Source organism: Schistocerca americana, chromosome 11 (genome assembly GCF_021461395.2).
Source record: "Schistocerca americana isolate TAMUIC-IGC-003095 chromosome 11, iqSchAmer2.1, whole genome shotgun sequence".
Lineage (NCBI taxonomy): Eukaryota > Metazoa > Arthropoda > Insecta > Orthoptera > Acrididae > Schistocerca > Schistocerca americana.
The window spans coordinates 28033816-28051664 of NC_060129.1; the positions used below are offsets into that span (position 1 = coordinate 28033816).

Below are 17849 nucleotides of genomic sequence, written 5' to 3' on the forward strand. Positions count from 1 at the left end.
AAGCCAATGTAATAAGTTAAACTGTAATCCAGAACGCCATCTGGAGGTGATAGCATAACGAAGAAACTTTTTCCATAGCAACTGCTATTAAGTTATTACATATATTCGTAATAGCCGACAGGCCTGGAGACTTAGGGGGCCACCGGCAATGAAGTTCATCTTCTGCTTCGCCTCTTCCAATCCAGCATCTCTGACCTAAAAATCTGTCACTTTTATCTGTAGGGTTACGTAAAACATCGCGATTTCATCTCCCCTATGCCTGACACTCTTCAAAGTCTGCGACATCGCACTGCTGAAGCTGCGAATTCTGTAACGAGAGACCATCTGCTTTGTGTCTGGCAGGAAATGAGCCACTGGTTTGGTATTTTCCGTGTAACAAACGGTGCTCACATTGTATGCACAAGAATTTGAACTTTTCGATTTCCAGGAATGCTGCAGCTGTGTTTTTCTTTTGTAGTTTGGAAGCAATGAAAGTTTGAAATCTGTTGCTTCTTTTTGAGCAGCTCTGTACGTAAGTGATGACTTAATGGCAGCTGCAATCTAAACAGCGTCTTCGTAATGCTAACTATTGCTTCAAGGCCGCTTCTTGGTTACTGTTTAACCTATATCACGTAGGCTTATTATTTAATGTTAAAACAGTTTTTAAGATATTGTATATCTGTAGGTAATACAAACTCCTGTTTTTTCCCGGTCGACATTTAAATTTTTATGCATTTTTAAAAGTGGATCTTCAGATCTTGGGTTGGGAAGGGAGTGAGACAGGGTTGTAGCCTCTCCCCGATGTTATTCAATCTGTATATTGAGCAAGCAATATAGGAAACAGAAAAGTTCGGAGTAGGTATTAAAATCCATGGAGAAGAAATAAAAACTTTGAAGTTCGCCGATGACATTGTAATTCTGTCAAGAGACAGCAAAGGACTTGGAAGAGCAGTTGAACGGAATGGACAGTGTCTTGAAAGGAGGATATAAGATGAACATCAACAAAAGCAAAACGAGGATAATGGAATGTAGTCGAATTAAGTCGGGTGATGCTGAGGGAATTAGATTAGGAAAGGAGACACAAAGTATTAAAGGAGTTTTGCTATTTGGGGAGCAAAATAACTGATGATGGTCGAAGTAGAGAGGATATAAAATGCAGATTGGCAATGGCAAGGACAGCGTTTCTGAAGAAGAGAAATTTGTTAACATCGAGTATAGATTTAAGTGTCAGGAAGTCGTTTCTGAAAGTATTTGTATGGAGTGTAGCCATGTATGGAAGTGAAACGTGGATGATAAATAGTTTAGACAAGAATAGATGAGAAGCTTTCGAAATGTGGTGCTACAGACGAATGCTGAAGATTAGATGGGTAGATCACATAACTAATGAGGAAGTATTGGATAGAATTGGAGAGAAGAGGAGTTTGTGGCACAACTTGACAAGAAGAAGGGATTGGTTGGTTGGACATGTCCTGGGGCATCAAGGAATAACAAATTTAGCATTGGAGGGCAGTGTGGAGGGTAAAAATCGTCGAGGGAGACCAAGAGATGTATACACTAAGCAGATTCAGAAGGATTTAGGCTGCAGTAGGTACTGTGAGATGAAGAAGCTTGTACAGGATAGGGTAGCATGCAGAGCTGCATCAAACCAGTCTCAGGACTGAAGACCACAGCAACAACATTCAGATCTTAACACAAGAGACAAATTGCCTCCCACTGGCTAACACTGATGCTCAGCCATCAGCAGCAGCTTTGCAGCTGGGGTGAGCACAGCCGATCCAAGCGTCGTCATTGGCATCCCGATGGCTAACGATACGTCGCTTTATCGCACACTCTTTCATATTTTTCTGACTTCCCTGTGTAAATCAGCACTCAATTTTTATCTCTGCAGAGCAATATCTGAAAATGGCCTACTTCTAGAGGTGAAAAACGGTCATGTCTTTAATAAATGAATATGTGATCGAGACTTTCTTACTAATGTTACTTAACTGACATACCGCTGTTTCCCAGTAATGTTACCTAAAAAATCATGAAGGAAGTAGTTGTAACATCAGCTGCCTGTGACTGTTGCCTTTGAGAAGATCTGTAAGTTAATGACTGCAAGCTGAACGGCAATCAGAACTATGTTAACATGTAATGAATGTGTGAGGAACAAGATTTCTTGAAAAGACAAAACAGTAGTGATGTGTTGCTGTTTCAAATATTAATTGTCGTGTTAAATTATGTAGGACGGTTATCTGTTGTCACATCACAAGAAACTATCATTTTTTTATTTGATGTGGCATATAAAATTATGCCACATTCCCCTAGTACTGCTTGGGAGCAATAAAATAAGTTAGCTATAGAAATTGCTGTCTCGTGCATACACGTAACAAGGAAATGAAAGCAAATTACTATGGCAGAAGCATCCAATGCGTAAGGAACACCAATTGGTGATTAGACTGAATGAAATGTATCACTTCTGAGCAAGCGACTTATGCTTAGTCGGCCCGTGCACCACACATCAAGGTACCATAATGCTCCAAATGCTGCGCCCCAGAATGCGGTTTTTCTGGGGGTCATAATTCGAGTTCTGTTGGTGACAGAGACAAGCCGTCTAGTGTTTCGGATACCCCTTAGCCTACCAAACCATTTGTATACCTGTCGGAAGAGATGGCATACTGTAGCTATCCTTCAGTACAGGGTCAAAATTTAAACAACACACACTTCATCCAGCCCAGGCAAACTGGTTCTTTCGCATTAGATGAGGCCTTGGGTGGCTTGTAAAAGCACTATTTGTTAGTGGGCGGTTCCTGTGAAAGCCACAAAGGACCACGACTTTCGGCCTGGCAAATGACCACGACTTTCGGCCTGGCAAATGACCACGACTTTCGGCCTGGCAAATGACCACGACTTTCGGCCTGGCAAATGACCACGACTTTCGGCCTGGCAAATGACCACGACTTTCGGCCTGGCAAATGACCACGACTTTCGGCCTGGCAAATGACCACGACTTTCGGCCTGGCAAATGACCACGACTTTCGGCCTGGCAAATGACCACGACTTTCGGCCTGGCAAATGACCACGACTTTCGGCCTGGCAAATGACCACGATTTTCGGCCTGGCAAATGACCACGATTTTCGGCCTGGCAAATGACCACGATTTTCGGCCTGGCAAATGACCACGATTTTCGGCCTGGCAAATGACCACGATTTTCGGCCTGGCAAATGACCACGATTTTCGGCCTGGCAAATGACCACGATTTTCGGCCTGGCAAATGACCACGATTTTCGGCCTGGCAAATGACCACGATTTTCGGCCTGGCAAATGACCACGATTTTCGGCTTGGCAAATGACCACGATTTTCGGCCTGGCAAATGACCACGATTTTCGGCTTGGCAAATGACCACGATTTTCGGCTTGGCAAATGACCACGATTTTCGGCTTGGCAAATGACCACGATTTTCGGCTTGGCAAATGACCACGATTTTCGGCTTGGCAAATGACCACGATTTTCGGCTTGGCAAATGACCACGATTTTCGGCTTGGCAAATGACCACGATTTTCGGCTTGGCAAATGACCACGATTTTCGGCTTGGCAAATGACCACGATTTTCGGCTTGGCAAATGACCACGATTTTCGGCTTGGCAAATGACCACGATTTTCGGCTTGGCAAATGACCACGATTTTCGGCTTGGCAAATGACCACGATTTTCGGCTTGGCAAATGACCACGATTTTCGGCTTGGCAAATGACCACGATTTTCGGCTTGGCAAATGACCACGATTTTCGGCTTGGCAAATGACCACGATTTTCGGCTTGGCAAATGACCACGATTTTCGGCTTGGCAAATGACCACGATTTTCGGCTTGGCAAATGACCACGATTTTCGGCTTGGCAAATGACCACGATTTTCGGCTTGGCAAATGACCACGATTTTCGGCTTGGCAAATGACCACGATTTTCGGCTTGGCAAATGACCACGATTTTCGGCTTGGCAAATGACCACGATTTTCGGCTTGGGAAAGGACCACGATTTTCGGCTTGGGAAAGGACCACGATTTTCGGCTTGGGAAAGGACCAATTATGGGGAGTGTCATCTCTATTGATGATATCATATAGAAATGTTTGCCATGTCTTGTTAAGATAACATTCTTCGGTAACTCAACCCTTTTTTAGTATCATTATCCGTTATGATACCCAAAAGTTCACATTTACGGTACATATGCATGCAAAATTTGTGTGTGATATCCCATCTGAAGTATAAATATAGTTTTAAGTGATGTAATGAATACATGGTAAGGGTTTTAGGGCCATTGCATAGGTTCTGAGGCACCAAACGTCGTTTTTAGCCAGCATTTTTCCAGTAATAAAAGCTTATGGCATACTACCTCTGTATAATAGGCACTTCAGAAAAACACGCAAAGTGGTACTACAGTGCCAAAAACGGCCTCAGGATGGTTATCTCGTGTCGAAAATGACTTAAAATGACTTAAAACCTTACATATAACTGGAGAAACTGCAGATTATGTAAAATATTTCGAACAAAATTTTTACATCTTAAGAGGAATATTACAAGCAGAGCTTCTTTGGTAAATTCCACTGGATGAGCAAGGTCTACAGAAAAAAAAATCGAACGATTTCGTGTTAACTTTATATTATGCATACTTATTTGTTGTATACACCTGCGTCGAAGTATACAAGTAAACTGTCGAAATGTTATTTACAGTATTCGGTTGATACGGGATGTCCCACCTGAACTTTTCACAGCCAATATCTCAGCAACCCCCAACAGATACTGACAGCTTTCACGCGTATGAATGTACGGCAGGCGCTCACGAAAGTCAATACTGTGAGACTTTCTAACCCAAGTGCAAATACTGGTTTCAGCACAAACTTAGTTTTTTTTATGGACACCCTATATTATTCCATACACAATCAATAACATGATAAATCATAATAGTAATGGCATTAATTCCATCGCAATACGTAAATTCCATCGCAATGCGTCAATTACCTCGAGAAATTGGAATGTGAATTTGACGTGTGAAATGAGTGGAACGCGACATTATAGCACATCTCGCGATTCGAGAGTGACCTGCACACTGTTCGTAATCACGATGTGATTGACCTTCTACGATGCAACAAACGCTTTATTTACGTATTGTTGTGTACAGTGTTAGTACGTGGCCTGGCAAACTTGCCACAACGTGAACAAGGACACGGTTTACTCGTATGTGCTTCACTGAACTTTCGACAGTACTACAGTGTACATGCCAATAACCACCGACCAGAGTAGACAAAATTAATGGGTCACGCAGAGGGATACATGGTATTTGTATGTAGTTTTATATCAATTACATAACCGTACCTGCCACGTACAGGACATGTCACTGGACATCTTTAATGAATGCAACACAATTGAACCATTGCAGATGGTGCAACGCTAACAAACGAAAAGTAGCAGCAGAGTATGAGCTACTACGTCCGTGAGCATGAAACGTAAATTGGAAGGTAAATTAAGTAAAATTTTACACACATTCACATGAGTGATCAATGATGATCGTTTCGTGCTCACCTGGATTCTGGCGGTGTCTCTGCGAGCAGCCTGCTCAGTTCGACGACATCTTCTGGCTGGGTGCGCACTGCGTCAGCCCAGCCCTGCGTGGCCATCACCTGGTATGTGCGCCCCTTTATGTAGGAGACGGCGGTCTGCCTGAGGCGGGGGCAGCAGTGTCGCACCGCGAGAACAGCCGTGGCCGCCGCGTTGTCCACAGCCAGTGCTGTGGCCAGCTGCTGCTCACACTGGGCCTTCAGGCTCGACACACAGTACTTGTCAGCAGCGATCAGTAATCGTGGAGCCATGCTCGCCAGTCGTGGGGCACGGAGGGTGTACATGTATGTTAGCAGCTCTCTCAGCACCGGGCCCTCCACGTCTGTGATGTTGACCAGGCAGCTTCCAACTTCCAGTGTGTCGTGCTGGAGCATGGAGGCGAATACGGGGCTGCCGGTAACGAGGACTGCTCTGTGTGCCACCAGCCGCGTCTCCCCCGCCACCAAAGTCACCATGGCGCCTTTCCCCTCGTCCAGTAGGTCGCCCAGGTGTACGACTGTGCTCTCCTGAACTTCATTGCTGGCTGCCATGGTAGTCAATTCTGAAACACAGCACTACTGATCAGCTCTTTGTCGCTACAAAGCACCTTCTCAACACATGCAGACACACCTGTATCGATCAATAGTTCCTTGAGGCTGTCCATACAGGTGAATTACAACACCACGATATCTTTGTTGTGTAAAACAGCTGCCACAGGTTAACAGCTCCAAATCTTCAATATCACAATTTTTGAGGGTTTCTATTTTGTTGCAGCATCCTCATTGTCCACAAGATGTCCTCAGAAATGGAAAGACCTAATTTCTTCAATTTGTAGCTACAGTGCAATGATCATGAAGTCTTTCAAAATGAGGAGATTAGTGTTTAACGTCTCACCAGCAAAGAGATCATTACAGTTAGAGCACGAGTTTGGACTATGGAAGGATGGGGAAGGAAATTTGATGTGGTTTTTCATAGGAATATCCCGGACCTTGCCTGTAGCGAATGCCGGAAATCACAGAAAACCTAAACCATGATGGTCAGGATGTGGGTTTGAACCATCGTAGTCCTGAATGCTAAACCAGTATGCCAACCAATGCGCCACCTCAGGTGAAATAATGTAACACTAATAAGGTCAGCATGATTTACAGTGTCACTAAACCATTCTAACTTCTCTGGATAACTGGGTAAATCACGACACTTTACGTATGAAAAATGCGTTACTCTGCTCTTAAGAACTAGTCCTGTTATGTTGTCATGCATGGGTTGGTCACACAGTCGACTCACCATCTGCTCCAAAAGTCATGGGTGCGTCTCTGGGAAGTGTTACGACAGGGAAACTACCACTGTCGAACTGCTACTCTTCCTCAACAGACTTAAATTCCAACAGAACAACGCAGTACCATACGTAGGAAGAAAGTTTGAGCCTGTGATAGGGAATATGTCATCAATCCATCTATCATATGCACTATCATTTTTGAAGTGATCTCTTATTACCACAGCACTGGTGATGACAGTAATAAGAGCGAAGTTTTCATTGATATTACTCAATTATTGGGTACAATTCTAGCTATGGAAATTCTGAATTGCAGCTTGTACAATGAAAGCATAAACCAATCTTCATTTATTAGAATTATTTTCTTTCAAATAGGAGTTCATTGCTCTTCTCACACTCACATATAAGCATACACTCTGGGGTACTTTACTACATGACTGATTTCCCAACGTCTTACTGGTATGACTCACTACTGACTGTTCTCTGCAGTATACCGAGCTGCTGTGAATTGGCGTGTGCTCTCCTGAGCCACGCTTTAACAACTTGCTACGAGGACTTCAGGAAAATCTTATGCAACTGTGCAGAGCCAAAAACGAACCGCACTTTGAGTAATCTCCCAGTATTAATGCAGTACAAGTGGAAGTCCTGTAATCCATAGAAAATTCTTATTTAATATTAGTTTCTGTAAACTGTTACACACTAACGTCGTTTATCCACTTTTGGTTCTGTTTTGTTTTAAACCAAAAATCAGAACTACTAAGGCATGCTGAAAAGTAACACCTCCGATTTTTTTAAAATTCTGTTCTCAGAATCGGCCGAGGTATTACGCGTAATGCGTATTACTCGGTCGACTTTCCCACTTTGCTGACATGTTGCGACCCTCTGCCACTAGCGGGCTCCGAACTGTAGCGTGTAACATGGCGGCGTGTGGCGTGACAGTGTCAGTGCGCGAGAGCCCAGCGTGCTGCCTTCTAGTTTCCGACCACAGAAAGTGGTCCTCCAACTGAAATCCACACGTGGATCACAGTCTCCTTCAGCACGACAACGCCGGACCACACTCGTGCACTGCGACACGAATTTAAATTCACATAATTTGCTGTCAAATGTACAGTTTGGTTTTAGAAATGGCTTAACAACTGAAAATGTTATGTTCTATTTTCTCTGTGAGGTTTTGGACAGATTAAATAAAAGGCTGCAAACGTTAGGTGTTGTCTTTGATTTAACGAAGGCTTTTGACTGTGTTGACCACAAAATATTACTGCAGATGCTGGACCATTATGGAGTAAACGGAGTAGTTTACAATTGGTTCGCCTCCTACTTTAAGAACAGATAGCAGAAGGTAATTCTCCGCAATATTGAGAGTGGTAGTGATGTTCAGTCCAAATGGGGCACTGTTAAGTGGGGCATTCCCCAAGGGTCGGTGCTGGGGCCACTGCTGTTTCTTATTTATATAAATGATATGCCTTCTAGTATTACAGGTGATTGAAAAATATTTGTTTGCTGATGACACCAGCTTGGTAGGGATGATCTTGTGTGTAATAATGAAACAGTATCAAGTAATGTAGTTCATGAAATAAGTTCGTGGCTTGTGGAAAATAATTTGATGCTAAATCACAGTAAGATTCAGTTTTTACAGTTTCTAACTCACAATTCAACAAGAACCGATATTTTGATCAGACAGAATGGGCATATTATAAGCGAGACTGATCAGTTCAAGTTCCTAGGCGTTCGGATAGATAGTAAGCTGTTGTGGAAAGCCCATGTCCAGGATCTTGTTCAGAAACTAAATGCTGCTTTATTTACCATTAGAAAAGTATCTGAAATAAGTGACAGTTCAATACGAAAAGTAGTCTACTTCGCATATTTTCATACGCTTATGTCATATGGTATTTTTTGGGGTAATTCTTCTGATTCAAAAAGGGCATTTTGGCTCAAAAACGGGCTATTCGAGCTATGTATGGTGTAAGTTCGAGAACCTCTTGTCGACCTCTGTTGAATAGTCTGGGAATTCTGACATTTTCTTTAATGTCGTTTGTTGTTAGCAATATTAGCTTATTCCCAAGAGTTAGCAGCTTAATACTAGGCAGAAATCAAATCTGCATGTGGAATGCTCTTCCTTGACTCTTGTGCAGAAAGGAGTGCAGTATTCTGCTGCATCCATTTTCAATAAGCTACCACAAGAACTCAAAAATCTTAGCAGTAGCCCAAACACTTTTAAGTCTAAACTGAAGAGTTTCCTCGTGGCTCACTACTCCTATTCTGTCGAGGAGCTCCTGGAAGAGATGAAAAATTAAGCAAATTCCAGTGTTACATTGTTGATTTTCTTTATTTAAACTTACGAATTGTCGCCTGAATATGTTTCTTATATTTCATTTTATCTGTTTCCAGTATCGTGTTATAATTTCATGTATTGACTCGTTCCATGACCACGGAGACTTCTCCTTAATGTGGTCCCACGGAACAATAAATAAATAAATCTGCTCGACACCTCGGATCCACTGCCATCGACCATCCTCTGTGTAGTCCGGACTTGGCTCTATCTGATTTTCGTCTGTTTCCAACACTTAAAGATGATCATTGAGAATTTGTGTTTGACAGTGATGCAGCAGTGCACGCAGAGGCTAGGTTACAGCTCCGTCAACAAAATCGAACATTCTACAGTGACGGTATCCACAAACCGGTCTCTTGTAGGGAGAAATGTGTTCGTCGGCAGGGTGACTCCGTTGAGAAATAATTATGAAGACACGAGGAATGAAGATACAGAATATTAATAAAGTTTGTTTTATCTGAAAAGATTTCAAAGTTTTCACACACAGGATGCGGTAAAAAGACCTGTCATATTTCAAAAGGTAGTTACAAACAAACAAACAAACAAACAAACAAAGGTACTGAGAAAATACTTCCATTTGTGAACTACGAATACTATGCCATTTTACATTGTTCTTATTGTTGTTGTTGTTGTTGTTGTTGTCTTCAGTCCTGAGACTTGTTTGATGCAGCTCTCCACGCTTCTCTATCCTGTGCAAGCTTCTTCATCTCCCAGTACCTACTGCAACCTACATCCTTCTGTATCTGTTTAGAGCATTCATCTCATGGTCTCCCTCTACGATTTTTACCCTCCACGCTGCCCTCCAATACTAAACTGGTGGTCCCTTGATGCCTCAGAATACGCCCTACCAACCGATCCCTTCTTTTAGTCAAGTTGTGCCACAAACTCCTCTTCTCCCCAATCCTATTCAATACCTCATTAGTTATATGATCTACCCATCTAATCTTCAGCATTCTTCTGTAGCACCACATTTCGAAAGCTTCTATTCTCTTTTTGTCCAAACTAGTTACCGTCCATGTTTCACTTCCATACATGACTACACTCCATACAAATTCTTTCAGAAACGACTTCCCGACACTTAAATCTGTACTCGATGTTAACAAATTTCTCTTCTTCAGAAACGCTTTCCTTGCCATTGCCAGTCTACTTTTTATATCCTGTGTCATTTTACATTAGTAGGTTTTAAAAATTATGTCCAGTAAATGGCGTCCTCCATTGTTGACACATTGACGAAGCCTTTCCCGGAAGCTGTCTGAAGTACGTGTTATTTTCGATGGAATTACAGCCACTACCTAGGTGACTGCCTCCTGACGTGCTTGCAGGGTTGTGGTGCGGTGTTTGTACACTTTTAACACCCATTTTCGATTTATTTTGTATCTGTAGCGATATTTCTATGTCAGCTTGTAGTATTGTTTCTGTATAATGTCTCTGTTGTGGAAATTCTCGGGCCACGTATACATATTTCAGTTATGCGAAATTTAGAGTGATGTTTAAAATTATGCTTGTAGATTTAAATAACTAATGGAATGATTGCTATGTAATGTACTATAAATGACTTGGTCCATAATTAGGAAACTAAGGGTTGAATATAAAAGAAGTAGGGAAGCCCCGCAGCTACAGAGTGGAAAAGGTGTGGTTGGCGACCAGTGGCAACTCTTGCTTTTTAACGAGTAAGTGTGGGCTGAGCAGTGTTGTGGCTAGCACCACGATAGCAGCAGAGGATCATAGTGTCTCATATTACTGGAGTTTTGAGGCCAGAAGAGCTTAAGAGCAATATTTATGGGGCTCAGATGCTGAATTTGGTGATACCATGATCATGGCGTGGTTTTTGGCCCTATAAAAATATTTCGACACCAAGAATAACAGTAATAGGGAGAGGCCAACAGTAGCACCATGACTGCATGAATGGCAGGTTAGTAGCCACTGCAAATCCCGTCACCAGTGCCTTCCACTAAATTGATTTGCATTTGGCTCTCTGTAAATGGACGATGTATTTGTGAACTTTGCTTGAATTCAATAATAATCGTCGTGTTACTGAAAAGAATCTTACAGCAGTGATTACCCCAAATTACTACCCGAGTGAGTTTAATTCCGAGTGTCTTAATTTTTTGTAAGAAAGTGGTTGAACTTTAATGTTGTGTTATCATTCGTTCAAATGGCTCTGAGCGCTATGGGACTTAATACCTGAGGTCATCAGTCCCCTATAGCAGAACTACTTAAACCTAACTAACCTAAGGACATCCACACACATTCATGCCCGAGGCAAGATGCGAACCTGCGACCGTAGCGGTCTCGCGGTTCCAGACTGTAGCGTCTAGAACCGCACGGCCACTCCGGCCGGCGAAAGTTGGTTAATGAATGGGCACAGAGGCCCTGTATTATGCAATGAAGTTATAGATTACGATCATTAGTAGACCACCTGATTTGAATGCAGAACCATTTCAAGCTTTTCCATCTTCACTATTGCTGCTAGTTCCATGTGTGTCGGTATTTCGTTTTATGAACTGTTGCACCTCGTTCATTTTAGGTACGTGTTGTTCAGAGGCATATGCTGCTGTTCACTATCTCACTGGTCATTTGGTTATCTGACTTACTAATTGGTAGCACATTTATCTGCAAGGTTAGATTATTTTGTTGTAGTGTGAACAGATGTAAGAAAAGAGGTGTTGTGTGTGTGTGTGTGTGTGTGTGTGTGTGTGTGTGTGTGTGTGTGTCAAGGAAGGTTATGTTAGGTTATTCTTAGCACTGCCTTCTGCTTTATCATTTTGCTTGGCACGAGAATGCCTAATTAGGCTGGCGACCTGTTTTTTTATGTAATGTGACAACTTGATTTTATGCTGGGAGGACGTCTGCTCCTGACCTGCCATTTACTATTGATTATACACTCTGTTAGAGTATTTCGGAAACAAATCCCAGTTTGATTGCTCTGTTTCCCGCAGGTTATCTCACGGTCACATCTCAAAAATTTCCCACAGAGGTATAACGTTAATATCGACTATCGTTTAAGGTAGTCGCTGGTACTGTTATACACTTGAACCTTTAAGAGTTCCCAAAGAGAAAAATTACAATGTGACAAATCAGGGCACGGCGATGTCTCCTCTCTAAGCGAGAAGATGACCAGGAAACAATGCTCTCAAAATCTATAGAAGTGTGAGCTGTGGAACCAGATGCTCCCTCTCAACAGTCCCCAACCATCTGATTTAATGTAAGTCACTATCACGTGACGGTGGAGATTTGAATTAACCGTTACCATTACGCCATCTTCCTCGAAAAAATACGGTGTACACACACACACACACACACACACACACACACACACACACACACACACACACACACCTCTAATACAGCAACGCCGTTCTAAACTGTCACACTATAGCTGTGAACCGTTGTTGGAGTTCCTGAGGGATTTCTGCTATCCATAGCGCATTTTTTTTATTTACAGTATCTGAAAAGTGGAAGTTCATCACCACAACAGCGGTTGGGAATGTTCTGAAGAATTACTCACACAGACCTGTGAGTTTCAGAATGACTCACTTCATTCTTTGATGACCATCATTTTGAAGGGGTGCATGTGAACACATCTGTGTGCAGATTGTCATACCAGATAAGCCCATGTTTAAGTGCTGAGCACTTTGGGAATTGCTGAACAGATGCTTTCACATGTGGCACTTTTTCTGGTGGTGTTTCAGTCCAAGGCCGGCCAGTAGATTTTCCTTTGGGTGCAGAGCCGATGCTCTAGAGTCTCACATCGAAAGTCCAATAGCTTTGTCAGGAACAGCACCATGTCGGCCAAGCTCAACCGAATGCAAAATGTTCGCTGACTGGTCTCAGAACCACAATTACGAATATGCACTGCCACAACAAAAACACGATGCTCACCAAGCCAAGACATTGTGCCTGCTGAAAATGGCACGTACATCACTAACGATCAACACCTCTCCCACGGCCTTAACGCCACCAGGACTTACACCGTGACCTCTCCTAATATGGGAAAGCTCTCTGTTGGACCCCGTACGAAAGTCGGGAGCATTTTTCAAATGCACTCTTAATGGAAAAATCAGCCATGTGAGAAACAAATTTAAAAATAGTAATTTCAGTGTAACTAACACAATCAGTTATCGTCAAGCCTTTTTTTACTTTATTGTAATTTCATGTCCTTGCCCAATATGGGCAAGGGAGGGCTGGCCGCGGCATAGTCCGCTGCTCTTCAGCTAAGTGGCTGTACAAAATATATAGGCAGGGGAACTCATACATAAAGAGGGTGAAAAATAAGGGGGACATAAAAACGCAGAAATGGAGATAGTGGAAGCTAAAATATATACTAATGTGGGGACATTCACTGGCGCACAGTTAAAAAGTCGACAAAGATAAAAGAACACAGTTGGCAATTTGTGGGGCACTGGAGTCGAACACACGTTAAAAGTCAGCCACAGTAGACAAAAAAACACACAGCATGACAATCCTCAATCCCCACTAACATCTACAAGGACGTCCCACATTGACTTTTCATACATTAGACTGACCTAGCAAAGATGTTGAGGCAGAGACAGTGGTGGACGAGAAGTCCCTCCTGGCCAGAGTAATACGCAAAACGGATCAGTACCGGACGCAGCAGCAAATTCATGAAGACAACACAGAAGTATATGGAACCAGAAGTTGTGCAATTAGAGTTTCACATCGAAAGTCAAATAGCTTTATGAAAGGAACAGCACCAGGTCGGCCAAGCTCAACCGAATGCGAAATGGTCGCTGACTAGTGGTCTCAGAACCACCATTGAGGTTTGCCGACGACATTGTGATTCTGTCAGAGACAGCAAAGGACTTGGAAGAGCAGTTGAACGGAATGGACAGTGTCTTGAAAGGAGGGTATAAGATGAACATCAACAAAAGCAAAACGACGATAATGAAATGTAGTCGAATTAAGTCGGGTGATGCTGAGGGAATTACATTAGGACATGACACACTTAAAGTATTAAAGGAGTTTTGCTATTTGGGGAGCAAAATAACTGATGATGGTTGAAGTTGAGGGGATATAAAATGGAGACTGGCAATGGTAAGGAAAGCGTTTTTGAAGAAAAATTTGTTAACATCGAGTATTGATTTAAGTGTCAGGAAGTCGTTTCTGAAAGTATTTGTATGGAGTGTAGCCATGTATGGAATTGAAACGTGGACGATAAATAGTTTGGACAAGAAGAGAATAGAAGCTTTCGAAATGTGGTGCTACAGAAAAATGCTGAAGATTAGATGAGTAGGTCACATAACTAATGAGGAGGTATTGAATAGAATTGAGGAGAAGAGGAGTTTGTGGCACAACTTGGCTAGAAGAAGGGATCGGTTGGTAGGACATGTTCTGAGACATCGAGGGATCACCAATTTAGTTGAGTGCAGCGTGGAGGGTAAAAATCGTAGAGGGAGACCAAGAGATGAATACACTAAACAACAACAACAACAACAACAACAACATGGTAGACAGTCAGTGCCGGTGACAAAAGCAGTGTACTGCGTACATTGGTCGCAGGTGGAAACTGCGCGATGGTGGACCACAGATCTCCTGGATCACTGTTAGCACGGTAAGAACCCAAAGGCAAACAGCTGACACAGTGTTGGAGAAGTTATAATAAGAAAATAATAAGAGAATGCACTTTGGTAAAGTGCTTCCTCTGGACAGCTTAGTATGAAATGTCGCCTGAAGGACGTGGACAATGGTTGAACCACGAAACGTTTTCACGTCATCATTCTGAGTCTGCCTCCAGTATTACTCCCACCTCTCGACGATGTGAGTGATATACCAGCAATGACGGGTGGTTCGAATTCTGCGCCAACTACAGCTCCCCTCTCCCCAGTTGCATAACTGATGTGGGTTAGGGACACACAAATCGCCAAAGTGGCGTCCGTCGTCGTCGTTGATCGTCATCAGTCGAGACAGGCAGCCAGTGCAGACTGCTCTGGCACAGAAGGTGAACAGACAGTAGTGGGACTTTTATGGGAGTGAACTTAGCATAGAACAGGAAAAGAATGCAGCTCCCCAAGCAACAAACCAGTTTTAGCAGACCTATCTGAAATGAGAAATCTTATTGGTTGAAGGTACAAAAATCAGTGTCATACCTGTAGATCTCATATGGTGTTGATACTCATTTTTTTATGTCTGATGTGACTGCAGTTGTATGCTGTCACCCAGAAATCTTCGTTCATTCTATTTGATCTTATTCGTCACTTGTCTGGCATAGGAACCGAATCTCGACATGCAATTATAGCCAAATTAACATTGTGATGGAGCGTCTTCAAAAAATAAGCACCTACATCTCGACTCAACAGACTACTTTACGGTGTGTAGAGAATTATACCTCTGGCGCCGTCGCCGCTGCCGCACGTTACCCTCCCCCTGCCGCAGGCAGTAATTTTCCGCCAGTGTGGCAGCACTGCATCAGCTGCTCGGGGAAGTCCCGGCGTCTGGCAACCCCGGGCTGCTCGCAGTAGACTCACTGTTGTCTCCAATAGCGGACAGCCGCCTCCTGACACCAATCCGCTATTTCACAGTGGCGATACATCTGCTCAGTTGTCAGACTAGCAGCCAGAGTATTTATCAACAAAACCTTATCCCCATCTCAGATTTCTGGCAGGTCCGATGTTTGTGTCCTGGGTAAGGCTTCAACCGTGGCCCTAACTTCTTACCAGATGAGCTACCCGGCCATGTCTAAAGACACTGGTTAAAACAGATCTAGGCATGCAGCGTTGACGCACACTATGTTTCACAAATTTAAAGTGTCAGCAAGTTTTACAGTGGCATAAGCCATACTGCAGAGTAGACGATTCATTTTGGGTTACACTGAAAATGTGTGGCGTCATTTACGCAGGAGATACTGGAGCTTCGCATCACCACAGTAACGACAAATTAAAAATTCACAAATTATGTTGAAACTGCTCCCAGTAAAGAATTTGGTGAGTGTCTGCCAAATTTAGAAGCATACAAAAAGTGAAAATGTTACGTTTACGTCATAGGGTCATCTAGATGGGAAATGGTTTTGCGCTGTGTCACGTTGGTAGTGTTTCGCCGCTGCTGTTACGTGTTGCCAGAGTATAAAAAATGGTTCAAATGGCTCTGAGCACTATGGGACTTAACATCTTAGGTCATCAGTCCCCTAGAACTTCGAACTACTTAGAACTACTTAAACCTAAGGACATCACACACATCCATGCCCGAGGCAGGATTCGAACCTGCGACCGTAGACGTCCCGCGGTTCCGGACTGCAGCGCCTAGAACCGCACGGCCACCGCGCCCAGCGCAAGAGTATAGACACGCTTCTACACCCATGACTTGGGCCATTTTTACTTTGATGCAGGCTTGCCCTTAACAGTTAATTTTATATAGTCAAAGTGTACTCCAAACTAAGCTGTCTACCTTCTGTAGTAGTTTTGTCCTACTTCGTTTTCTAATGCTAGAGTAACCGTTTTTATAGCAGAGGACAAATCCGAGTGAACCCATACTTTTCTTTTGCTTCTATTACATCACCTAGTAGCTAGCTGAAATGATGTGACGTAATCGACTGAACGAGCACCCTATATATTTTCCTGTAGTTCGGGATCACTAAAAGAATCTCTTACACTTTAAAACGAGTAAGTCTACAGGATTATGAAATTCGCCTGTACTGCAACTCTCCATAAACTCAGGTCAATATGGTTAGTAGACTTTTGTGAATGCAGCTTAAACGCTCCAGAGAGCAACACTGGAAACGTGCTACAGTTAAACGCACCAATGAATATGCGGTTGACCGTGTCACCAACTTTGAGTGCAATCAGTCTGAACTGGAAATACGACTTGACCCTGTTTTCGGCCGTAAAAACAGTTTTTCGGCATCAGCGACAATTCCCATGCGGAACTGTATAACCCGAACTGTACTATGTGGAAAGGAGACGGCAACTACGCTGAAGCACCAAAGAAACTGTTATAGGCATGCGTATTCAAATGTTAAACAGGCGCTGCGGTTGGCAATGCCTATACAGGCTGAGTCACCTAACGTTACCGCTAGATATATTTCGTAAACCACATCAAATACTGACGAATCGATTCCACAGACCGAACGTGAGGAGAGGGGCTAGTGTAATTGGTTAATACAAACCATACAAAAATGCACGGAAGTAGGTTTAACACAAACCTACGTTTTTTTAAATGGAACCACGTTAGTTTTGTTAGCACATCTGAACATATAAACAAATACGTAAACAGTGTCGTTTGTTGCATTGTAAAATGTTAATTACATCCGGAGATATTGTAACCTAAAGTTGACGCTTGAAACCTCCGACGTTCATTTGCGTGTTGTGACAAACACGGGCCACGGTCGGCGAGTAGCATCTGCAGGGACATGTCCCACTGGAAACGCGTCCACGTATGTGGTATCAGCATGATGGTGCACCTGCACATTCCGCAATTGACACTAGGCTGACCCTTGACAGGATGTGCGACGGGCGTTTCATAGGACGTGAAGGACGCATAAATTGGCCAGCCCGTTCTCCTGATCGTACACTTCTGGACTTCTTTCTGTGGGGTACGTTAAAGGAGAATGTCTACTGTGATGTGCCTACAACCCCAGAGGATATGAAACAACGTAATGTGGCAGCCTGCGGCGACATTACACCAGATGTACTGCGGCGTGTACGACATTCATTACGCCAGAGATTGCAGTTGTGTGCAGCAAAT

At 43.1% G+C, this 17849-nt stretch overlaps 1 protein-coding gene across 1 annotated transcript in view; it reads right to left on the bottom strand.

Annotated features, from left to right (window-relative positions):
* LOC124553855 (serine/threonine-protein phosphatase 6 regulatory ankyrin repeat subunit A-like) overlaps positions 1 to 17849 on the bottom strand; it is a 131681-nt gene that overhangs the window by 26712 nt on the left and 87120 nt on the right. The window contains exon 2 of the mRNA XM_047127849.1: positions 5536 to 6112. Within this exon, the coding sequence (XP_046983805.1) occupies positions 5536 to 6101 (566 nt within the window). The 5' untranslated portion in view covers positions 6102 to 6112. The remainder of the gene's footprint in view (positions 1 to 5535; positions 6113 to 17849) is intronic.